Genomic DNA, 26,524 nt, shown 5'->3' on the forward strand with positions numbered 1-26,524 from the left:
TCGCAGAATAAGAACGAATCACAGTCGCTGAGAACGAGAACGACTCCTTAAGCGACTACAAACATTGTTAGAAATGGAGAATCACCAATCAGATGGCTTAAACGACAGCGATAACAAGTATAGCTATCAAGCGCCTCCATAGAACGGAAATCGAACGGACTTTGGAAAGGTCAAACAAGTGGCTAGAACGTATGATTGGGACGAACAAGCTACAAGGGGCCGTGAAAACATAAGGTTCGGAAGCTTGAACACCGTTTATTACACGTAGTCCGAATGGAAAGTCCTTCTGACTTAAAATGCTTTTTATAGTATACTAGCTGTTACCCGCGGCGTCGCTCGCGTGAAATAAGAACTTCCATCAAAATGATATAAAGAATGGGTAGATTCATAAGTATTACATAATAGACTTATGGTAGATATTATTGCTGACTAATATTTTTGTAGCACCTAAGGAGCGAAGGCACTCGGTGTTGCCCGTCAGCCCGTCGCATAGATGGGCACTATCATATCATTTGATAGTTTTACCACTTGATACGATAGAAAACTAAATCTGCCCCAATCAAAGTATCAATTTTGATAGTTATTTTCGAGAAAAATTTGAATTATAATGATCGATTGAGTTTGATAGCTTAGAAAGTGCACTCGAAGTTGATATGATTCATTGATTCGTTGAAATCTTCTAGAGAAAAATATCGATTCTCAACGTGATCTGGCTACTAACCCCATCTTTTAGAAATCATAAAAAATGATAGGCATTATTCCTTGAGAAATATATTGATTTTTTGAGTGATTTTATTTGGCGACATCTGTTTTCTGATTTGATTTTAAAAAAATTATGAGCTAATCTTTGATAGGCAATTTTGATAGTTATGAAAATTTCTGGAAAGATAAGTCGTTTTTTGAATGATATCGAAGTTTTTAATATATTTTAACGTTAGCAAGTGTAGGTTTATTCTATAAGAAGATTCTGTACTTGGTGGTCGTTATAACTCTCACAAACAAATAAATAAAAATAAAATAAACGATGGTTCAACAGTTCAAACTGTGAAGACGGAGCTTCTTGTATATAGAAGCTCCGTGCTGTCACTGATGTGAACGACTACTCGAGGAGGAAGAACGATTCCACGAAATCATCCAAACGTAGAAGTAGATAAATTAAAGTGTAGATTTTCTGATTTTTATTACCCACAGTTTTTAATTGCAATTTTTGCCTTTAATTATTATTAGTTAACCGTTTATAGTAGATGGTTTAGATTAAATCAAGGGCGAATAATTTTAAAAATTATGAAAAGTAGCTTTTGAACTATAGACAGTTAAAAGTCAAACTTGAGAAATGAGATTATGGAAATTATATGAATATATGAAAATATTAGAAATTCTACAAAATCAGGAAATATCAGGAATCGATTAAACAGAGTAAAATTAGGTAGAGACCAAATCAGTTTGATCGAAAACAATCAAATTTAAAGTCCGAAAATTAAATAATCGATTAATTTAGTCGTCCCTAAAGATTTCAATTTGATTTGATAGGCAAAAAATCTATCTAACAATGAGAGCCAATCTAACATATTGAAGGAAGATTTGATAGTTTCACCATCTATGATTTGTTGAGAGGGAAAAAATCTATCTAACAAATAATGCCCGTCTAAAATATAGCTAGAAGAATTGATAGTTTCGCCAAATATGATAGTTTTGAGAGGAAAAATATCTATCTAACCAGCAGTGTCAGTCTAAAATATAGTCAGAAGAGTTGATAGTTTCGCTATCTATGATAGTTTGAGAGGAAAAATATCGATCTAACCAGCAATGTCAGTCTAAAATATAGTCAGAAGAGTTGATAGTTCCGCCATCTTTGATAGTTTGAGAGGAAAAAAATCTATCTAAGAAGGAGTTCCACTCTAAAATATAGCCAAAAGAATTGATAGTTTCGCCATCTATGATAGTTTGATAGAAAAAAAATCTATCTAAAAAGGAGTGCCCAACTCTGGCCCGTCGGGACATTTTTTATTACTTTTACGCGGACATTATTCCATAAAAAAGGGTTTTTAAGTTTTGGCCGCTATTTAAAAATATGGCAACAAATCGAACCCAAAATACCATTCAGCCCGTCTATAGGTTAAAGAAAACCACTGTACTAAATTTTTTTTTGAAATCGACTGAAAAGCGCGGATTTTGTTGCATAGAGATGAATTTTTACATTTCTGGGCGCCATTTTTTAATATGGCGGCGGATTGGAAAAACCTTTCTTAGTACGCGCCTACTACTTATGAGTAACGTTCCTGCAAATTTTCAGCCTTCTAGGGCAAGCGGTTTGGGCTGGGCGTTGATTATCAGTCAGTCTGTCAGTCAGTCAGGACTTTGATTTATATAGATATAGATAAGAACCTCCCGTAGGGAGGTTCTTATATTACTTTTGCTATAACTTAATATAACAAACCTCTATTAAACTTTTGCTGCATATTGACCCGTTTTCCACGCATCTTTCATTGTTCGGTAATGTCTTTTGAAAGAAATCCTAGGATAATTTCGGAAATGTTGGTAAGCAATTATCGACAAAAGGAACAAAAGATTTATATTTACTAAACAAACATAGATTTTGCAATTTAGAACTCCTAACGTCTTTTTCCGCTTTTCAGCTGCAATGAAAATATCAAGACAAATTAGTTGAGATTTCTTAAAAGTGCATCTGTGAAGTTAAAAATAAAAAATTCTCTTAAACGCGCATAATTGATGTTTTTATTTGATTACCTCCACCATCTTGATATTATTATAGTGAGTCTCATCAACTTGTTTTGTTGGCTCAAGCTCATTGCTTAAACCCTGTGAACGTGCTTTTTACAGTGTGATTGTTTGTATTTTAAAAATTTTATATTTTGCTGTCAAGAACCAAGATTATCTTTGATATTTGTCGTAGTAACGTCTAATATTAGTCATAGTATGATGTGAGGGGTGCTAGAACCCCCATGTTAAAGTATAGTTCCAGCGTTACGTATTGGCCCGAAACCGGCATTTTATATCTACTGGTGTTTATATTTTAATTAACCTACTGCTGGTTTAAAAATCTCTAGATACATAGGAAAGTAATGCTTCATTTAATTTCTAATTTCTGGCCTATTGTGGGTATGAAAAAGTATGTCCTTGATTCGCCAAGGATTGTGTATAAATGCAGTTTTTTAAGGACTGCGAAGCAAAACTCGTACAATTCATATTTATATGATTATAGAGAAAATTCCCTTATCTTTGCGGCGTTCATTACAACACCCAGAATAAGAAAACGAAGATCGATTTTGTGGAACAGAAAAACGGTATTAAGAATTTACAACAATATTAATGATACACGGAAGTGTTATAATACTGTAAAGAGACACGAAGCCATGCCTAAGCACAAACCCAGTGCATGGATCAAAGCAAAATTACTTTTCCTCACTTCTAAAGCAAAGCTTATAAGAGTGCGTGATAAAAATCGTTCGTACACGACCTGAAAAAGTAAGGGACATTGGAAATGGACCTAAAACGTCTGGAAAAATATTTTTTGGAAGGAAATTTCAAGTCTGGATAACAGTATCAGGGTGACCAGAAAATGTGTTGTCTGAGATTTGACCCAAATTCGCGGAACCGCTTCGCTCGCTCCCGATATTTTTAAGTAGCTCAAATAAAATTAAATTCAAACGAAATAGCTTGCTTATATTGATAAGAAATCTTGCAAAAGTGATTCGAGTGAATTTAGCCATAGGCATTGTATGAGGGACCCTTTGACCTCAATTATCTCAACCCATAGATGAGTTTCATTACGAAATACACTTTTCTAATGTATTTAATTACCAATAGAACTCCAAATTACGGAAATCGGTGAAGTGATTTTCTTTGAAAGAGTGTTAGCAACATAGTAAGATACTCTTTTTAAGTATCTTCAGTTATTCATTTTTAGTTACTTTCGGTTCACTAGTTTTAAAATAATTAGTCACTTTTTCACTTACTAGTATACTATTATCGGGCATGCGTATTATCCTATAATTTCGACAATTTTATATAAAAATTACTAATTAGTTTCAGAATTTACATGTTCGCCATAAGTCATTGCAAATGGTCAGGAAAATTTGTCGAATTTTGCCAGGGAAAACCTTTAAAATTCAGGGAATACACCACTTCGACATTCTGTTGTGCGCATGCCCGATGCCCCGCGCTCGAAGCGCCTCAAGGGGAAAGACTGGAAACTGCTCTTTGTTACCCCTACTTGCAAAAGCGCAACCCCACGCGGTTTTTTTCGCTGCCCATCTTAATAAGTACTAGTTCTCAGTAGCCCGCTGTGGCGCCCTAGGTAATGTCAAAGTGGTGTATTTCATAACCAAGATTTTGTACGAACACTGATTGACTATGGATTTTGGAACAACCCACCAGGTCCTATTTAGTAGTTCGCTTTATAAAGAAAATATCAAATATTATTAGAAAGAACGGACTTGTTTCAGAAAATATACTGCAGCGACTTGTACATTTTCGTTTTCAATCATACGGCTTGACTTACTGTACATTAACGTGCCCCATAATTATATATAGATAAACATAGCCTAAATTTTAACCGTGTTTGCTTGTTTTCGTGACGCCTTATGAAGGTTTTTTTCTGTACTATTGTATTTTGAAACTAGAGGTAGGGTTGTCACGCTATGTACACATTTCAGTACGTTACTTGATAAAATATAACAGCTAGAAATCGATTATTTTCTATCATAGTCATTAATGAAGGCGCGATAGTGTGTGACACTGGAAAATACAGAATTTGATAGAATAATACCGTAAACTTGCGCTGTACTTAGAACATACTGATAGTAAGTGAAAAGCCGTTTTAGTATTGATCACATTTCTTTATGGTAAGTCACGATAAATTTCAGTAAAATTCGAAAAGGTTTGGCTTAGATTTAAATAATTGTACTTAACGTGAAAGATTTTAGTAGTCCAAGGTTTTAGTTCTAAAATAGCTCGCAAATCTCGTTGTGCTAAATTAGGATTGCAGCTATCTCTGGATCTAGATTCTAATCGCGATACCCGCAGTTTGAAACGTTCATTTGTTTTTGGAATAAATCCCATGTCATGGAATATCAGTTCTTCAATCACACACTGAGAGTGGCTGCCTTTAAGGTTAGGTTGCTTTATTCTTAACGATAAAATACCTTGACTGATGAAAATTAATTTGCTCCTGCTACGTAGTTCCCGCCTTTTATAGATATTAAAAATGACAAGGTTATAGGGCCAGGCGCTGAACTGTGGAGTTTCATAACTCGTTCATTAAAACTTAGGTAAGGTAACAACAATTTTATATATTTTGCTAATAAATCGATTTAGGTTTATTTATACAACAACAATTTTATCATCGTTCAAATATGCTTGTTGCGAGCGTAATTTTTTCGAAATATTATTTCGTTGTTTTATTTTTTGGCAAATGTAATACATTTTTTTGGGACAAGAAATTTGGACTCCGCTATTTAGATGCCGGTACATTTATTCGTCAAAGGTGCCTGTGACATTTGGGCGCCGATAATTTCTCCACAATTTCATTTGAACCTTACGTAACCCACAGATATTTAACGTCTTTGTAGTATCATTTACATGAACGATTTCTAATATTTAATAAGGCTGTCTAAAATTAATATGCTATTAAAGGATACAGATATGGATAGATTTAATTTTAGAAGCAGGGATGGAGAACGGTTAGCATTTACTTCAGTCCGGCATATAGCCCAGTATAGAGCCTCTCCCTCCAACACGTAACGAAAAGTTTAAATTATCTTATTGGGTCACTTAAACTACGCTTTGATGACGTTGCTGACGGGGACGGCGAAAAATACGTAATTCCATTTTACCTCTGTCGCTATACTGGGATCATCAGACCCATATTATCCTACGGGGCACTTGTCTGGTGGACAAGGGTCCGGCTTAAGACGGTGCAGGCTGCCCTGCGCAAGCTTCAAAGGCTTGCCTGCATCGGTGTTACGGGGGCCATGAGATCAACCCCAACTGCTTCCCTGGAGGTGCTCCTTGACATGCTTCCTCTTCATCTTTTTATTGAGGAGGAGGCTATCTTGGGGGCCTACAGGCTCCACATTAATGGCTGTTGGGTCCCAAGACTCTGGGATTACAGTCATACGAAGCTCTTCCGGGAGTACGCCGCACTCGAGCCGTCGCTTACGATGTGCTCTGACAAAACCGTTACCAGTTTTGACTTCACTAAGCCATTCAGCATCCACTTTCCCAGTCGGGCCGAGTGGACTAACCTGCTGCCTCTTGGCACTGGAGGTGAAACTATTTGGTTTGACTGACTCCGGCGCTGGCGCCGGCTATTACTGCCAAACCACAAGGGTCGGTTTTTCTGCATGCCTGGGCACCTTTGCTAGTGTGTTCCAGGCGGAAATTGCCGCGATCTGTTATTGGGCAGATTACTGTATTAACAAAGGGTATACCGGACGGACTGTGAGAATTTACTCTGACAGTCAGGCCGCCTTGAATGCGCTGAACCAGTGTGAGATTACCTCTCAACTGGTGCGCAGCAGGCGTCCTGCAACAGGGTTCTGTTGTATTGGGTGCCAGGGCATAGCGGGTATTATGGCAATGAGCAAGCCGATAGTTTTGCGAAAAGGGGCTCGGAGGCCAAGCTCTTGGGGCCGGAGCCGGCCATCCCCATCCCCTACGGGCACGTCAAACGGAGTCTGCATGACAGGTTTACTGTCATACAAAACCAGCTCTGGCATAACATGGAGGGCCAGAGACAGACAAAACAGTTAGTCAATGGTCCCTGCAGGTCTCGCGCTAGAGACCTAATTTCGCTCAGCAGGTGGGATATTAGGCTGGCCACCGGTCTTCTGACCGGACACTGTCGGCTTAATAGACACCTCCATCTGATGGGTTTTGCTGACGACCCTCTCTGCAGGTCGTGCCGGGAGAAGGATGAAACATCCGCTCACGTACTTTGCGAGTGCGACTGCTTCGCCTCGCTTAGACTAGAACATTTTGATTCACACACTGTGGAGCCCTCAAGGGTCTCCTCTATTACGGTGGAGCGAATTCTTCGCTACGCTGTAGCTACTGGCCTATTCAAGGCCTGAATACGAGGATGCACAATATGCCTTTGGCATCGGTGCTAGGGCGCGTACCCTCCTCAGCAACAATAATAATAATACCTCTGTCGCTATGACGCGCCTCTTCTTTCATACCCCTCCGTCCCGTGGAAGGGGGTCCGGGACTTTGACGCGCGCCCACATTACTCTGTTCTCCATTCCTATACTTCTAAAATTCAATCTATCCCTGATATAGCGAAGAAAAGCCGTTTGTTTTATTTCCCTTTTAATTTTTATAGATTGACCTACGTCTTATAATCCCATTTAGAACAGAACTGTCGGTTTGTATTTGTTATTCTGAAAGTAAATTTTATTGATTACTGGCTATATCTACTAAATTTATTTCGCTATCAAGAGCCGGTAGTACCGACGCTGGTTTTGTTACATATTGCCTAGAATCGACATTGTCAACTGTTTTACGCTAAGAAATATGGATTACCTTTAAGAGTCGATAGTAACGACAGTTTATTATTTACAAAATTGCGTAAGGTTGGAACCATTTAGGTTGTGGGGTTAAACAACCGATATCCAGCCTGAAACGATTTGGATTAAATTAAAAGAAATTATAATGAATCTTTTCGTGTAAAACACTAACCACAGTTTATGAAACAAACTTTGATGTATTAAAGGGAGGAGGAAGTAGAAAATCAAGTGATTTTTTTATCGGTTCTTCTACTAATTATAAGACCAGTGCATAGTGAAACATTCAGGAAATACTTCCGAATGATTTTAAAATTAAAATTAGGTTTAGATTGTAAGGATAGTTTGAAATAAGCCCCTCCGACCAATCGCGTAAGGTCCTGCCTTCCATTATCATATCGCGCGCGAATTTTAACAAATCTCGTGATAAATTTTATTCGACACGGAACGTGCCACGAGAATTTTGTTAACAGGAAGGCAGGGCGTTACGCGATTGGTCAGAGGTCCTTATTTCAAATTATCCTTAAAATCTGAACCTAATTTGAATTTTAAAATCATTCAGAGATATTTCCTGGATGTTTCACTATGCAGAATGATCTTATAATTAGTAGAAGAATCGATAAAAAATCACTTGATTTTCCTCTTCACCCTCCCTTTAAACCAGATTTTACACTGTGTCTGAAGAGGACTTTAGGTTAGATTTTACACTGTGTCTGAAGAGGACTTTAGGTTAGATTTTATTTGGTAAATCAGGTAAGGTGAGATTAGGTTTTATTAGTGTAAATCAGGTAAGGTGAGATTAGGTTTTATTAGTGTAAATCACATAAGGTGAGATTAGGTTTTATTAGTGTAAATCACATAAGGTGAGATTAGGTTTTATTAGTGTAAATCACATAAGGTGAGATTTGGTTTTATAAGTGTAAATCACATAAGGTGAGATTTGGTTTTATTAGTGTAAATCACATAAGGTGAGATTAGGTTTTATTAGTGTAAATCACATAAGGTGAGATTAGGTTTTATTAGTGTAAATCACATAAGGTGAGATTAGGTTTTATTAGTGTAAATCACATAAGGTGAGATTAGGTTTTATTAGTGTAAATCAGGTAAGCTAAGATTAGGTTTTATTAGTGTAAACCAGGTAAGCTAAGATAAGGTTTTATTATTGTAAATCAGGTAAGCTAAGATAAGGTTTTATTAGTGTAAATCAGGTAAGCTAAGATAAGGTTTTATTAGTGTAAATCAGGTAAGCTAAGATAAGGTTTTATTAGTGTAAATCAGGTAAGCTAAGATAAGGTTTTATTAGTGGAAATCAGGTAAGCTAAGATAAGGTTTTATTAGTGTAAATCAGGTAAGCTAAGATAAGGTTTTATTAGAGTAAATCAGGTAATTAAGGTAAGGTTAGGTTAGATTTTTTTTAGAATAAATCAGGTAAGTTTAGGTTAGGTTTTGTTAAATTAGGTAAGGTTGCGTTTCCTTTACTGATCATCGCTTTTGAGTCTTCGTGCTCAAGAGGAATATACAGCACTAGCTCACTACTTGCCTACTTGAAAGGCAAGAACGGAATTTTACAAGAAATTGTGGCGAAATTATCGCTGAATATATGTCCCGCCGTCTAAATGTTTCGGACCGTCAATTTTCGTGTATTTTAGAATAACAATACAAGATTTTTGAACACCTGATATTTGAACGACACATATTATGTGATAATAATGATTCTAATAGGATAGTAACGAGAGGGCTCCATTCTGTGACATTCTTTCAGAACCGAATGGGATTTACATGATGGTAAACCGAACTTTTCGGGGTTGGTTAGTCATGCAAATGACACGCTCTTGTGGCCTGGTGTCTTTGGACTACTTCAGAAGCGTGTAAGAGATTTCAGACACAGAGCAACCATGAAATTTTAAGTGTCAATGATTTTGAAACATGAATTATTATAAGAACAGGGTTAAAATTTCTTAAAAATAGACATGACAGCAATATGAGTCCCAAGACCCATCAGAGGTTATTGAAATCCCCCTTCAACAATCTCTGCCTTTTAAGTCCCAGTCTCAAACTACACTAAAATTCAAGCGTTTTAGATAAAACTACTTGAAATATTGCGGTATAAATACACTACAGCTATTGCCACTTCGTTAAGTTTATTTACATGACTCTTTTTTTAGAACTATTTTTAAGCCAAGCTCTCTTAACCTTAACATTGCCCTCGAAATTGGCACGAAACTCATTTCCTTCACCTGCTTATACACATCCTGATACCTGAATAATCACATCCTTGCCGCGGTCCACTGACCCACTCGCAATGAAACCTCAAAAAAAAAATAATATTTTCATAAGAAACATTTTCAAATGCATATTGCCAAATAACCAGAAATCGGAGAATTAAAAGCTTGATGTTTTTGAATTCACAGAAATTAATTCTATCTTTTGTTATATCAATCAGAGGTTTTTCATACGAAGCTTCTCATTCCCTTTAAGTTAAAACAATTCATATCGTATTTCCGAAACGAAATGTTATATTCCATTTCAATTGCGTTAGTTTAGGGATAATCCCGTGGACGTATTACTGATGGGAAGTTATGTCAATTCCGATCGATTTAATTATGTGGCTTTTACAAACCCGATCTTTTTCACTGAAACCACCATTGCATCGAATGTTGAAGGAATTGCCTGCAATGGAAACACATTCAACGCGTTTCCTAGGGCTTCCATCTCGGTCAGTTTGATCCTGATGGGCACTCGATCACGCCAACACGACGCAAGCTGGTAAAGTGCAAGCAGCTTGCGTTGTCGAGTGCGTGATCGAGTGGGCTATGATTTGATTTAAGATAGTTAATGTAACCGAACATAATTATTTTGATTTTCATAGGTTACTTTTTCACTAATCATTACACTCACTGTGACGGCTGTAATTCTAACTTTAGAAAATCAAGGCTTCGAGCGATATTCTAGAAAGTTCTATAGAAACACTGGATGTTTACCACGGGAAATTGGAAAACATTTCAGCAACATTTTGTTATGCTTATTAAAAAGACGTAACGATTTTATGTGGTAAAACAAATCTTTGGAACCAGAAGTCAATGACTTCTGTTGGAACGAGTTGATATTTATTTTGGTTACTGATCAGTGAATTATTAATATATATTTTTTGTCGATTTAAATTGAATTAACTGGTTCTGAAGATACGTTATTTTAATATAAAGCCACGTGCCACTTACATCTGATTATTTTTTGTTGATAATATGACTTACGTAGCTTTGTTGGCACTGCCACGAAAATCCGGTGGTCGTGTACTTCTGGGCGTTTACTTGGTGGCTTTGATTCCCTTGAGTTCCTGGTACTTGAGCGAAATGAAGGTGAACATGACATTATGCAAGGAGTCACCTCCCGAGTCTTTTGGTGACATTGTGAACAGTAGACGTCCCGTGACCGTTATCAAATACTCTTCGGAATATTTCCGCTTTAAAGTAAAAACCTCAACCTAAATACAATCTTGGCAATATTAACTTAAAGGGCGCCACCGGAGGCTTGCGGGGTCAAACTGTTGCGAAGCATAATGCCTAGCCCCCCGCCGCGACAGTGGCGCCACTCCCTATAGCCAAAAAGCTGAGTGTTTTCCCCCGTCCCTAAAGGCAGACTGCCTCGGGAGAGGTCCGGTTAGCCCCTTTAAAGGAAAGAACCTATGCTAGAAATTTTTTATTAGAAAGATAAAAATGTAATGAATATTAAAGACGATGCAGGCGAAGGACTCAATGACGCAAGGTCTCTCTGCGAAGATGACTTCATACGTCTCTAAGGTCCTATTGGTCGAATAGTTCTAAAATTCGTTTATAGCCTAACGCGTAGGTTCCTTTCAGAAAACTTACATGGTATTTTCTTTTTTAATATTGTAGATGTATTCGTGGTTCAAACTTCAAATATGAAAGGTTCATTATTTTATATGTTCGTTTGATTTTCAAAAATCTAGGCTAAAACATAAAGATACCATAAATTTTTTGTTTTATTAATGAGAGGCATTTATAAACAATGAAAAAAAAAGAGTTAATGTAAACAGAACGTTGGACGTAAGGAATTCCCTACCCGTCCTCGACCACTTTGTAGGTTTTGAAGTTTATAATTTCAAGCCCCTCACTTGCCAATTATTTGTCATGTCAACATTTATTTTGGGATTTAAAGATGTATACGGTAGAAAGCAGGGTAAATAATTATTTTGGTACACAGCAAGAAAAACCACATCGTTAAAGCAATAAGAAAACATTTGTTACCCAAAAGAAATTACAGCCAGTGAGAGCTAGATTTAATTTTAAGTGAGGAAAAGTTCTTAGAATCTACAGTTTACAAATTTGTTACACTAAATCGGAAGTTTTATCGCATTGTTGTCCACTTTAGTTTTCTACCGCTGGGGAAATAGATATATCAATCCCGTTTTTTACCACAAGAAGTCGTGTTATACAAATTTTGTGGGTTGAGCCAAAATATTAGCGGCAAAGTTTCTCTATGAAGTAAGTGAGGATGGTATCAGAGCCTGAAGCTATGCTCCAACGGTATTATTACATTAATCTGTTTCAGTAACCGCGTGACTGACAGGTTATATGATTGACTATTATGGATATTTTGCAATTATTATTTCAGGGAATATTGAAGGACAAGTCTAGTTTTGACCCTTTTGGAATTAAAGTTGTGGAACGAGTCTTGACTTCGATGGGATTTTCGGAACAAAGCATTTTGGACAGTTCCCAAGAAATAAGGAATCTTTTTCTTAAGAAAAAGGCCATTTTAGTGGCAACCAAAACCGATTTGTATTACAAACTCGCTCGAATATGTCAAGATGAAAAGACGCTTATCTCAAAGGAGTACGACCTTCATTTTAGCACCAAGGAAATATTTCCGAAAATTGTTTGCTTGGCAATAAACAAAGATATGAACAAAGACCTCTTCGAATTAATTAATCGAAGGTACTTCTTTCACTGGATTCTAAACTGATCTGCCAAATGAGACGATAAACTATTCGTGATTGGACTAAATTTCCCAAGTTTAGGCACATTTTAGAAAACATATATTTGGAACCGTTTCAGTTGTATCAAGAAGCGATATCTAGAAAGTAGATATAAAGTCGCCAAATTTCTAGCTTTATCAAACGTAGGTCCGGAGTTAATCCCTGCCTCCAAATTACAACCAGCATCTCATTGGTTCTTGAAAACTTACGTCAGTGCGACGCAAATGACGAAAATTACCTATTTTTCGAACCCCCAATATTTTGAAGTTGGGATTGGGACTATGGTGCGCGCGAATACTTAGGCATCTTAAACTTCTCCCTAGTAAACTAGATATCGCTTCTTGGTTGTATTTTGTGATATTACACTTCGATAGTAATAATATTTATTTCGCAAAATAATTCGCTGGCAACCACAGAGGCAAGCCTATGTGTGGTGGTTACCGGGACAACACGGTCACACGCTTAAAAGGCTTGTTTTGCTTATGGCCGGAAAAATCACCTCAACCGTCGACGGATCTGTACTTCGTCACCACAAATGCATACATTTAATAGAAAATGTATTGGCTTATTTACTTCTAAAAGCGGCAGTCATACTGTCATAGTCCCGGTAGCCATGGCATATTCGGCAATTTGGGAGCCTAAATAACATTATGATAATGTAATTTTATAAGTGTCATTAGGATATTTATAGAAATATCGCTAGACCCTTCGTTCAAAATCTTATAACCCCAAGAAAGTTTACACCAGAAGCCCTCCCACAGCTCGGCGTTTGAGATAAATTATTACGCGGCTAGGACAGCAGCGCGTAATGCGGAATTTTTGAGTTCTGTCCGCAGAAACGAACAAAACCCAGAAGCTGAAAGGGGCCTCGTGAAATGAAGTGAGATAGCAAGTAGAATGGGGCAAAAAATTCTTCTGCCTAAATACAGATATAGGCAGAGGTAGTGAAAGAATTTTAAGTAAAATTTTGAACCGATACAGTTATGGTGACGTCATTGCCATGAAAAAAGTGCCCTTCCCCTCTAATCTAATCGCGTCTCGGCTGAAGAAGGGGGAACAATTTTCACCACATATTCAGTAAAAGCTTAGGGAAATTTTCATTGCCAACGTATGTCACAGTTAAAAGCATTGGTCATAGTAACTTCAGATATATTATAATATCATGCTTTGGTGAAATGAGTTGGCTTTAACTGAAATCAAAATTGTATTCTTTTCTATTTTAAAATTTTTAATTTTTAATAATATTATACATATAATATATCTCATGGCTTTTTTCTTAAAGGTAATGAGAAGCTTTGTTTGAAAAAACTCTGATTTATATAACAAAAGATAGAATTAATTTCTGTGAATTCAAAAATATCAAGCTCAGATTTCTGGTTATTTGGCAATATGCATTTGAAAATGCTTCATTTGAAATTATTTGAAATCCACTTTTTATGAAAGGCTAAAACGTTTCCCGTAGGCTGACGTCACAGATATTTTTCACGTCAGATGGTGCCACTCTCTCCGCTATCAGACCCAGTGTTTAGACTGACGAGCAGCTCGAGAGTAACCCGTATAGGATTCATGCGCTTTTTTCCTGACGTCATAGTGACGTCATCAAACTTGCGAACAAGCTCGACAAGACAAAATTATTGATATATCGAAACTGAGTTTTCGTGATTTTTCAATGGATTTTAAAAACAGAAACTTTGGTTTAATTGTATTATAAACTTGATATTTTGAAAGTAGAGACTTGAAAGTGTAACATAACACCACGTTTGTGGTAAAAATATGATATGAAATTTTAAATTCGCATTCCCTTTAACAGCAAACAACTGACCTATCATAATCACCAAGATTTGAAAATATTTTCAGAGTATTAGCTTTGACCGCTTTGGGTCAGAAGTTCGTGTATGATCAACAGTTGGAATTGATTTTGACGAATTGTCTTGGTAAAACATTGGCTCCCGAATGGAAGGATAAGACTCAAGACTCTCAAGTGAGCAGCTTGGACCTTGACGATATTCAATTTGCCATAAATTTTTGGTTATTCGGTCTCATTTGCTCGGCAATTGTCATACTACTCGAAATATACCTCGGCAGTCGAAATGAAAAAATTTTCAATAAATAGAGTTATAAAATGTCCTCGAGGAATTGTGACAACCCTCGAAAAATACTACCAATGGAATGATTACGTTCACATGAAAGCCAATTAAATAAAGGCTATTACGTTCATAATTTCTTAATTGATTTCAAGTTCTCTTTCATATTTTCTTTTTTGTCGTTAAGTGCATGGAACTAAGATCGAGTTGAATTACATAAAAAGTCATTAAACTAACGCTCTTGATTTCTACCTTTGGTTCATATTTAATTAGTTCTAATACAGGTTAATTTTGTCTACGAAAACTATAAGTTACTTAAGATCATTTCATCGTATATTTTTCTATTCACTCATTTTTTTTTAATTTTTATTTTTGTATTGCAAGTCTTTACACTAATACGAGTAGGAACATGCACTTCTGAATCGAAAATTATAGGCATATTGGAAAAATTCATTGATTATAAACAATTTATTAGATTGATTTTCTTGTGTCGCATATTTTTTTGTTGATGTGCATGATTCAACTCATTCTTGACTTGAGTTAATTTAATTTCACTTGACTGGTTTTTCTGTGGTTTTGACCCTGATTGAAATTAATTGATTTGCACAACTCTGAAGGCTCTTTAAAATAGCAATAGCCTACGGGTAATGTAATTTTCCACTCCCTTCGTTCTAACTACATACGTCAATGTTTATTACGCACGTCCATTGTGGTTTTAGGCTGCGTCGATGTGTGGTTATAAATATCGGCATATCGGATTAGATTAATTTTACTGTTTCACAAATTTGAACCGGTGACCTAGACGAGATTCGTAGGAGCGACGGCCCAGTCTACTCGTTAACTTTTCTCTAAGGACGGAGGATCTTTTCTGTAAATATATGTCAACATGAGAAATTATAAAATGTTTATTTTCTATTTTTATTCACCTTTTTCTTAGATAGAAATTTCATCAATGAAAAGGAAAAGAAAGCAATAGCGCCGGCACAGAAGAAAGCGTAGAGCAAGAAAACTACTTTTAAGTCAAAAACTGTCAGGGCTTCGTATGTCAATAATTGTTCGTCTGTCATGAACCTCGAGCATCCTTTTCTGCTTATCAATTTTAACACCCGGAGACGATGGCCTGTTTCCCAAAAAGCCCGAATCCTGGAAATTAAGAGTATATGGTTTATTATATATAATGAAATATCAATTTGAGCCGTAGCCTTATCATGCAATATTTTGGTGTCAACTAAAGGAAAGATGAAATTTAATTCTATATGTATAACTTCCATGAAATTGCAAAGAGAGCTTTTATGAACTGCAGAGCCAATTACAGTTTTATTAGCTCATGAAAAATTATTTTACTCATTTTCTCCTCGTGCTTAACTTATACATATAACACAGGGTTGGAAATTTTTTGCCAGGGGTGGCAAAAACAATTTTTTCCGCGGTTTTTTCCACTTTTTAGGGTTTTTTTTTCTGGTTTTTATGTAAAGTATTAGATTAATTATTGAAAAACTTGAAGCTAAATTAATATAAATAAATTAATATCAGTTATCATTATGCCTTCAATTTACTAGCATTGGGTTCCATTGTTACTACCCTATAGCGTGAGAAAATTCAGGTCTTTTTCCACACGCTTCTTATTGGACATATAACCAACCAGATTGCTCAGGCTCGACAGAAAGAATGTTTTCTACTCTGTCTTTCATTAATGGGAAACTTTGTAAAAGGTTAAAGAATGAAACTACTTCTACTTTTGTTCTGCTGACAAATGCTCATAGAAAGACACCTGACAAATTTGAATACTAAAAATTTAATACAGCAATAACCATCTTAAATTTAAAAATTAAAAACACTATTGTTATTTTTCTAACATAACATTAACAAACATCACGTAAATGCACTTAAAACTCGGTCCGTGACATTTAGGCGCCGCCACTTAGGCGCTGGTTATTTAGGCGCCGCCATTTAGCCGCCAAGACAATTAGGCGCCGTGACATTTAGGCGCCGCGACATTTAGGCGCCGTGATATTTAGGCGCCGCGACATTTAGGCGCCGCGACATTTAGGCACCGTGACATTTAGACTCCGCGACATTTAGGCGTCGAGACATTTGCCTGCCAATAATTTTTCCATTATTTCTTCTAAAATCCGTAATGACCTCTCAATTTGGCAACCCGTGTATTGTCCCTGTGCGTCACTGCATGACTATGTTCGCAATCTCCATTAAAGGACACGAAACTTACTTGTTTTTACAAAACAATCCTAAAATAATAAAAAACGAACATAACCTAACCTATTTATTATTTTAGGAAATCAAAAAACATAAACAACAATAATTTGGAAAAGGGATATTATTTTGGGAAGTCAATGAAGATAAACAACAATATTTGGAAAAGGCATATTATTTTGGGAAGTCAAAGAAGATAAACAACAATTAATATTTAGGAAAAGGCAAACTATTTTGGGAAGTCAAAGAAGATAAACAACAATATTTAGGAAAAGGCATATTATTCTGGGAAGTCAGAGAAGATAAACAATAATTTGGAAAAGGCATATTATTTTGGGAAGTCAAAGAAGATAAACAATAATTTGGAAAAGGCATATTATTTAGGGAAGTCAATGAAGATGAACAACAATATCTTGGAAAAGGCATATTATTTTGGGAAGTCAAAGAAGATAAACAATAATTTGGAAAAGGCATATTTTTTTGGGAAGTCAATGATGATAAACAACAATATTTTGGAAATGGCATATTATTTTGGGAAGTCAATGAAGATAAACAACAATATTTTGAAAAAGGCATATTATTTTGCGAAATCAATGAAGATAAACCACAATATTTTGGAAAAGGCATATTATTCTGGGAAGTCAAAGAAGATAAACAATAATTTGGAAAAGGCATATTATTTTGGGAAGTCAATGAAGATAAACAACAATATTTTGGAAAAGGCATATTATTTTGGGAAGTCAATGAAGGTAAACAACAATATCTTGGAAAAGGCATATTATTCTGGGAAGTCAATGAAGATAAACAACAATATTTTGGAAAAGGCATATTATTTTGGGAAGTCAATGAAGATAAACAACAATATTTTGGAAAAGGCATATTATTTTGGGAAGTCAAAGAAGATAAACAATAATTTGGAAAAGGCATATTATTTTGGGAAGTCAATGAAGGTAAACAACAATTAATATTTAGGAAAAGGCAAACTATTTTGGGAAGTCAAAGAAGATAAACAACAATATTTAGGAAAAGGCATATTATTCTGGGAAGTCAAAGAAGATAAACAACAATATTTTGGAAAAGGCATATTATTTTGCGAAATCAATGAAGATAAACAACAATATTTTGGAAAAGGCATATTATTCTGGGAAGTCAAGGATGATAAACAACAATATCTTGGAAAAGGCATATAAAGAAGATAAACAATAATTTGGAAAAGGCATATAAAGAAGATAAACAATAATTTGGAAAAGGCATATAAAGAAGATAAACAATAATTTGGAAAAGGCATATTATTTTGGGAAGTCAATGAAGATAAACAACAACATGGTTGAACTCTGATGTAAGTTGAATAAAAAGAATATAAGCCTAAAGTACTTGTCATGTTCCTTTATTAAATATCTCAAATCTTTCGAGAAAATTTTACGGCAATGTCGCGGCGCCTAATTGTCTCGGCGCCTAAATGTCTCGGTGCCAAATTGTCGCGGAGCCTAAATGTCTCGGTGCCAAATTGTCGCGGAGCCTAAATGTCGCGGCGCCAAATTTTCGCGGAGCCTATATGTCGCGGCGCCTAACTGTCCCGGCGCCTAAGTGGCGGTGCCCAAATGACCGGCGCCTAAATGTCGGCGCCCAAATGTCCCGTTCCGCTTAAAACTCGCTAGTTTACCCGTTTGTAACCATGAATTTAGTTTTTGCCGGTTTTTTCCACGTGTCCCTGCTAAAACTAGTTTTTTTCCGGGTTTTTGCCAACCCTGATATAACATCATTTAGTTGAAAATAATTTAGTTGGAATTAGTGTGAGGTCAAGTTGTCGAGGTATGCTTCTTGAACTCTCTTTCTCTGATCGAGCGGGCACTAGCAAATTGAGAATCGACACACAAACCAAAGACTCAAAGAGGACACTGCAATAATTCTATAATTTTTATCTATCCAAAGTGAATTGGGAGTGATATGTGAATCTTGTCTTAAGCAGTTTCAATCCAGACTTGTTTTCGAGTATCCGCGGTAGACACAAAAAAAAACATTATGACATAGAAATAGGTTTTTTTCATAATCACCTTGCGAAGTAAATGATATGCAACTAAGCATCTTATGCTTTAGCTGATTTCGATGGGATACTGTAAGCCAATACCTTATTTTCCTTAAATAACCTTGGGGTCGAAACTGTAATTCTGCATTAGAAGCTCTAGATCTATCGGTAAATTTATCTAAGAACAAACCTTCTATTTAACAGTTTCTTAACGATTGGCAAGGCGTCTTTTGATAAACGATGAGCAGCGAAACTTGTGTGGAAATTTTTATTTCCGTAATACAGCCTGTGATTTGCTTTATACTTCGTGGAGCAAAAGAATTCCAATTTCTCATAGCCGGCAAGGTAAACAGCTTGAGGGGCTTTCATAAACGCTGCTATTTCACCTTTATTTTTTTCAATGCCCAATAAAAGGAGCCTCCTTTCGTATTCTTTTCGAACGTATTGTCCTTCATTCTGAAAAATAAAATGTTTTTCCAGTGATGTCTGAACAAAAAGGGGATGGGTCAAACAAAATTTTAAATGTTGAACAGTTTATTTTTTCACGTAGAGTAAGATCTGTACTACAGCAGGCTGTTTTAGTCAGTCGGGAAAGTAGTTTGTTTTGAGTCTTTTGACTCTCTTTTTTTAGGCGGTTGTGACTGCACTATAATGTCGTTTAGAGAACCAAATAAAATAATTAATCGAATTACAGTAAAACGTAATAAAGAGGAGTTATAGAAATTGTAATTTTCGAGGCCAATTATTTGCTTGAAAATGGAACGTTTAAAACAAAGTAGCTTTGACCTCGCTTTTAATTTTCAAGCAACAATGGCTTAGCAACAATGAAAAATTTGTCATAAAGTTATTAAAACTTATTTCGTAAATAAAAAGGGTGGTCGCCCGTTTCTGCACAGTTTCATTTTTCAAAACTTAAAAACCTATAGCCCGTTTCCGCACAATTTTTCATAACCCATTTCCGCACAGTTTGCAAAAAAAATTTATTTTCTTGTTGATTACATTATAAAAACCTTAAACTTATGCTGCTGGCCCATCGGAACAAAAAAGCCAAAAAGTGAGGTTTTACGAATATAAAATTTTCGATCCTATTTAACGATAGATTTATTTTTAATGCATATTTTACAAACGGAATTAAAAAATGCTCCTTTTACTTATATTTTTTTAACAGAAACACGCTTGGTTTAATGCTTACGTCTATCAATACACATTTCTATATCGTTAGCGATATTGCAATGGTTGAATCACAAGTTTAATAGCATGCCTCTATTGTAGCATACCCTAACCTAACCAAACCAATACCTAACCGAACCTTAGGCCTATCTAACCTAACCGAACCTAACCCTAAACTATATCGATAGTGATATTGCAATGGTCAAATCAGAAGGTTAAAAGCATGCCTCTATTATAGCATAACCTAACCTAACCTAACCAAACCAAACCTACCCTAACCCCAACGAAACCGAACCTAACCTAATCAACAGGAAAATAAAAATGTTTTATTTGCAAACAGTGCGGAAATGGGTTATGGCAAAAAAATGATGCCCTAAATTTCAACGTAAAAACTGTGCGGAAATGGGTTATGGCAAAAAAATGATGCCCTAAATTTCAACGTAAAAACTGTGCGGAAATGGCCCATAAAAAGTGTGCGGAATTGGTGTATCTCGAAAATTGTGCGGAAATGGGCATCCTCGATAAAAAGAAATCCTCGCAATTAAATAAATAGGTTTAGATCATGAATTTGAGAGATAGTTAAAATAACTACAGTTCGTAAAAATTAAAAGATATCACCATAAGGACATCATCTCTCTAAGGGCCCAAGCGCATCTATTAGCAAAAACATCTAGTTCTGCTAGATGTGACGTAGATTTTGTATAGAGGCTCCTTCCGAATTTTTCGTGAAATTCGCGGGAGAGAAAAATAATTTTCAAAATCAGCCACGACCGATATCCTAAGCCGTTCGAGGTCTAGACGCGAGCTCTGAGATAACGCTCCCAAGCGGTTGGGAATCAAACTAAAACAGGCGGGGAGGCGAGAGAGGAAGGCCTGAGGGGAAAAATAAGTAAGAAAATTTCCAGAACCCCCCAGCTCTCTCAGACACAAGAGGTAAATTCGCGCTTAGTAAAAATCACGAAGAGCTGTCGTGAGAAAACTTTGAAGGAGGGAAAAATGTTCAATGCCGGGTTACTCTGCAGCGAATGCGCTCGGCCTCTGTTTAGGCTATACAATTATTATACCACTTGAGATGAGACGGATGGCTGACCAAATCGGACATACATTTCAACCGTAACATAGAATCTTGGGCCCTTAGAGAGAGATAATGTCCTTATGATATCACCTATTAGGGAGTCTTCGACTGCCTGTTCTTTGAGCTCAGACTTCGGTCTCTCCGATGGGAGATTCGTGCACGCGCACCTAGTGACCCTGGTTACGCGCATCACGTGACCACGCAAATCCCAATTCAAAAAATAGCGGGTTCTTCATGCTAGCTTAGGCCTTAGAAGCAACGCCGCCTATATTACGTGTTCACTGCACATGCGTGATATTTTTTAATTTTATCGGGCGTTAACTCGACTCCCCCAAAGGCGTTGATCCATCTTAAACACTTGTCTGGTAGAGTTTTAGGTGTATGGAAAGAGTAAAAACCTTTCCCTTTACTTCCGTTTTATGTAAGAACCATAATCTACTATTAATAAAAAATAAAATAATGATAAATGTTCCGTTAAAGCACTAAAAAATTGCAGCTTGACGCATTAAGCGTTTACCAAAAATTAAAACAAACGAACAGACGACGCCGGATGACGATGTGCGCGGAACTAGTTGCGTGGCTAAGAATCTCCAAGACGAGTGAAAACGTCGGGAAACCACGGCCGATAATCTGTAAGCGCGTTTCAATGGGAAAACGGGCAGTCGAAAACTCCCTCACCCCTATATCCTCCTAGAGTCCACCATTTCCATAAAAAAATGGCTGCATTCAATGATTCCAGGGTGGACTCGTTGGAGGCAGCCATTTGTGATGGAAACCTATTTTTGTCAATTGAAAATCCCTGTTGTCATGTCAAAAGCAGGAGTCGTAGACGTATTTTTGAAAGTAACCTCCAAGCTTTCTTCTACCGCCCCTTTACACCTCTGTAGTTACAAATAGGAATGGAAGAAGTGGTAACGTTTGGATTGGTCAATCAGTCTTGAACAGAGAGGGAACGGAAGTAGTTGGAAAACTGAGGGGGGGGGGTAGGAACAAAACTTCCTTGTTGCAGATGGCCAGGGTATAAATCGATACATCTCAGTACTTCAAGGTAGGTTTTTACAAAATGTTGTAACCAAAATTAGATCGCCCTAGTTTTAGGTCTGATCGGGCAATATTTTCCGTTCTATTTTTCTGCAATCATGTTGGATAACTAAGAATATTGTTGTAAAGAAAAGGATCGTGATTACAGGCCAATCGAGTTGTCAATAGAACTCTTAAGAACGCTTGAATCATTCATCATTTTAATTTTAATGCATGCAGTTACTCATACATAAGTAGCAGTAGTTGAATATTCAGTTTAATAAATAGTCCTCGTCTAGACTCGGAGAGGTAACTTTCGGTTTACCAACTTGTTATATGTCGAAGCGCTATAAGTTATAACATGTCACGTACAAAACATTTACGTATTAGCTAGGTGTGGTTGGGGTGGGAAGGGCTTCTGGTATCATATTTTCTAACTCGCTAAGAAAATATTCGAGATGGCCCAACGGTTGTAGTACTTTAAGGTCTTATCACACCTAGCTAGAAAGGTCTTTCTCGTCTATCCAGCCTCCGCAGACAATCCTCAAACATACACACGCACAGATCATAATCGTAAAACCTGTAATTCTTTCACAACGTAGATAAAAACCTACAAAAACTATATATATACACATTGAAGGGTCAGGAGAAGTTTTCAAGGACAACTATAAATAAGTAGCAGCAACCCAGCCTTCACACATAGTGTCCTTTCCGTATGAAAATGAATCTCTCATTCTAATAGCGTTTTTCTTTGAGGTGATCCGAGCGCTCCCGGAGCACTCCGAAAAAGAATCGTCTTTCATAGGAAAAAACGAGCTGCTCCGAGACGGAGGCGCGTCTTACATTGGCCCAGTCGCTCCCTCCCGGTTTGCTCCCGGATTGATCCCAACCGCTCCGACTCTAGAGACGGAGCGACCAAAATGAAGCGCCTGATGACGTCACAAAACCGCTCTGAAAAAACTTTTGTCTTTCATAGGGAGCAACTACATTCGGTCCTCCGAGCTAGAGCGGTGACGTAACACGAAAATATGGAGCGATCTCGGAGCGCTCTCGGGTTGCCCGTATTCTCTATCCTCCCTCGCTAACCCCAAAAACCGGAGTGAAGAGAAAATATTTTAATCTGTTTTGATACGGCCGTCCGTCAAATGAACCCTGGGTTGCCGCAATCTAACGAGGTGAATAGACCCAACCAACAAATCTTTTGAATTGTTATAAGGGCTCAGATCTCGTTCGCGGGTTTTTGAGGCGAGAAAAGGATAACCTGATTGGCTTGATTTTGCCATGTGCAGAACCTGTTTTACCCCAAGAGTCAGACTCTATTCCAATCAGAACAATAAGAGATTTATTTTCGTCGCTCAACGACAGATGGTATTACAGTCAACTTTGTTAAATTGTTGTGGTGACGAGACCAAGCCAACTTGTTTATTTGTTGGTTGGGTCTATACTTTGACGATGCCGATCTTATTTCTTTCCCAATACTTCGAAGATCCGGAAGAGGATCTTTTCTTAACTATGGTCTAGACAAAATTGTTTTACGTCCATCCAAAGTCGGAAAATTGCCTTTAACTCATAAGCATAGTTCTAATGTATTTCCTTTCGCAATTTTTTCACATTACGCGCTCCAACGTAGTAGCGGATCTTATCTTAATCGGTTTCTAGCCACACTTGTTCATGGCGTACCCCGGCCACAAACATACATACACACACAAACCATCAGCGCAAAGCTAGGCAAAAATGATTACAAACCTGCAAGAAATATGCTATTTCCCATGATTTCAGATCCATTGCAATTGGTACTTTCGGCTGTTTCATCATATCATTTAAAGTGTCAATATTGCATTGAACTTTCATCGTCATTTTTGTGGAAAGCGAAGCTTTGTAAATTTCCAATAAAAGGAAGAGTCCCACAAAATTCACGCCCGTTAAAAAATAAGAAGCCAGTTTACTTTGAAAGGCTGTGAAAAATCAAACCTTTGGCATTAACATCTTTCAAATTAAACTATAAAATCAATATTGTTTAGTAAAAGGGTACTTGCTAAAATAGGCTTAACCGCAATTAGAATTTTAAGCTATCTAAGAAATACGCTGCATGCTAGTGGTGTTCAATTATTCAAGAACAATAATTTTGTTCCACTGTTCGAGATTCTTTACTTGATCAGAAACTAACGATTAAATGATGAGAGAAATATTTGAACTCTAATACTGATTTCATCAAAATCAGTTTTATGATGTGAGTTTTTTATTTCATATATTTTCAACTAATGGAGAAATTTTTGACAATTCCAAATTTTTAAATTTCTTGGTTATCCGAGTAAATATTCGAAAATTAAATAATTCGTCAATTAATTTCTTGCATGAATGTAACGGAAAGTAATTGAATGTCTTACCTTTATAGAGCAGTGGAAATGATTCGACGATGAACAATTGGAATCTACAGAACCTTCTTTTTGGAATTATCAACTTGAGAATTGTTTTAAATCGAAGTAAGTTGAACGTGCAAACAATAAGGAACCAAAGCTGAAAAAAAATTCCGTTCAAGACGAGTTTAAAACTAAGAATTTTAATTCAAAGAAGCGGAATCTTTCCCCTCTAAAGATCATAATGCCCCGAGGGGTCGGACGTTCGGCATTTTAGTGTACGGGATTTTGAGATTTCGAGATTTGGACCAAGATTTTAAGATTTTACCCAGATTTTAAGATTCAGACTGAGATTTAGAAATCTTGAAATCTACTCCAAGATTTTAAGATTTCGGGGTTTTCAATGAGATTTTCAGATTTTGAACGCGATTTCCAGATTTTGAAGGAGGTTTCAAGATTTTGTTCAGGATTTTCAGATTTTGAAGGAGATTTCGGGATTTGGAACAAGATTTTCAGATTTTGAAGGAAATTTTCAGATTTCGAGGAGATTTTCGGATTTTTGATGAAATTTTGGGTATTTGCAGGGGATATCAATATTTACTATAGACCAATACGAATATTACATGAAGAGAAACAAACTTCCAGGGCACGCCTCTATAGTGGATAATTTCAATCATGTCAGGAGACACCGCTAGAGACATGACCGAGTTGGCTAGCCTCTCAGATGCAGTGAGCTTAGGTTGTTTTGTGGCGACAGGGAAATTATCCAGTATGTAGGCGTGCCCCTGGAAGTTTGTTTCACTGTAGGTAATCGTATTGGTCTATTAACTTCCGGTCTTCATAAGATATTTCGAGATTTTGAAATATAGGTTTAGGTTTTAGACTATAAATTTGCTTTAATTTACCGTAATGAATACCGGAGAAAAATCGACAAAAATAGTCTAATTTGTAATACAGTACTCTTATATAGCGCAGGCACCAAAAATCGAGACGGAAGGCTGAGTTTTACCCTCGTGTCTTCCCCTCTTAAATAGATGCAAAACGTGTATTGTAAGCGTGGGGGACTTTTAGATTTTGATATTTTAGGGTGAGATTTCGGGATTTTACGTTAAGATTTCGGGATTTCTAGATTTTAATGTGAGATTTCGGGATTTTAGGTGAAGATTTCGGGATTTTCAGATTTAAAGGTAGGGATTTCGGGATTTTCAGATTTTGAGGTAGGGATTTTGGGATTTTCAGATTTTCACGTGAGATTTTGGGATTTTCAGATTTTCACGTGAGATTTTGGGATTTTCAGATTTTGACGTGAGATTTCGGGATTTTGAGATTTTAAGGGTAAGATTTCGGGATTTCGAGATTTTCGAGAGAGATTTTAATAGATTTCCAATTAACTGTACGGGATTTTGAGAAACGTCCGACCCCTCGTAATGCCCACTTGTATAATAATAGGGAGAGATTTAATATTAGAAGTAGGAATGAAGAACAGAGTAATGTGGGCGCGCGTCAAAGTCCCGGACCCCCTTCCCTGGGAAGGGGATATGAAAGAAGAGGCGGGTCATAGCGACAGAGGTAAAAAGGAATTACGTATTTTTCGCCGTCGCCGTCAGCAACGTCATCAAAACGTAGTTTAAGTGAGCCAATAAAGTAATTTGAACTTTTCGTTACGTGTTGGCGGGAGGGGCTCTATTCTGGGCGATGAGTCGGACTGAAGTAAATACTAACCGTTCTCCATTCCTACTTCTAAAATTAAATCTATCACTGATAATAATAATTTCTATATTGGATGTAGCATTTTTTGTATGAACTTATTTTGTGGGAGATCCTTGACCTAACGGATGGTGTGCTTCAGCAACTTTTCGGGTCTGCTTTCTAAGGGTTATCAGCTTAGCCGGGACCCTCCAACATTAATTCCATGACAGGTATAGTCTGCTACCACGAACGTTCTCGTGACATCACACCCTCCTATCTTTTATCTCGGTTTTGGTGACCATATTGGAAGTCGTCAGCTCAGGCCATACAATTCAGACTACCAATATTGACGTTAGTCACGTTACGTCCC

At 36.8% G+C, this 26,524-nt stretch overlaps 1 protein-coding gene and 1 long non-coding RNA gene across 2 annotated transcripts; both read right to left on the reverse strand.

The window, feature by feature from the left end:
* Positions 1-14,754: 14,754 nt before the first annotated feature.
* LOC149718569 (uncharacterized) lies at positions 14,755-15,673 on the reverse strand. Its single transcript, XR_016370007.1, has 2 exons — positions 15,533-15,673; positions 14,755-15,474 (listed from the first exon to the last, which is right to left on the reverse strand). It is a non-coding gene; the product is annotated as an uncharacterized LOC149718569 (long non-coding RNA).
* Positions 15,674-19,017: 3,344 nt separating this feature from the next.
* LOC149718570 (uncharacterized) lies at positions 19,018-24,009 on the reverse strand. Its single transcript, XM_089860946.1, has 2 exons — positions 23,855-24,009; positions 19,018-19,299 (listed from the first exon to the last, which is right to left on the reverse strand). Exons 1-2 carry the CDS (start codon positions 23,963-23,965, stop codon positions 19,018-19,020), a joined length of 393 nt encoding a protein of 130 aa, XP_089717072.1. The 5' UTR covers positions 23,966-24,009.
* Between the last annotated feature and the right edge of the window lie 2,515 nt (positions 24,010-26,524).

The sequence above is a fragment of the Phalangium opilio genome, unplaced genomic scaffold (assembly GCF_054372755.1).
Source record: "Phalangium opilio isolate 3A_F unplaced genomic scaffold, DU_Popi_V2 ptg000002l_1, whole genome shotgun sequence".
Taxonomy (NCBI): Eukaryota; Metazoa; Arthropoda; class Arachnida; order Opiliones; family Phalangiidae; genus Phalangium; species Phalangium opilio.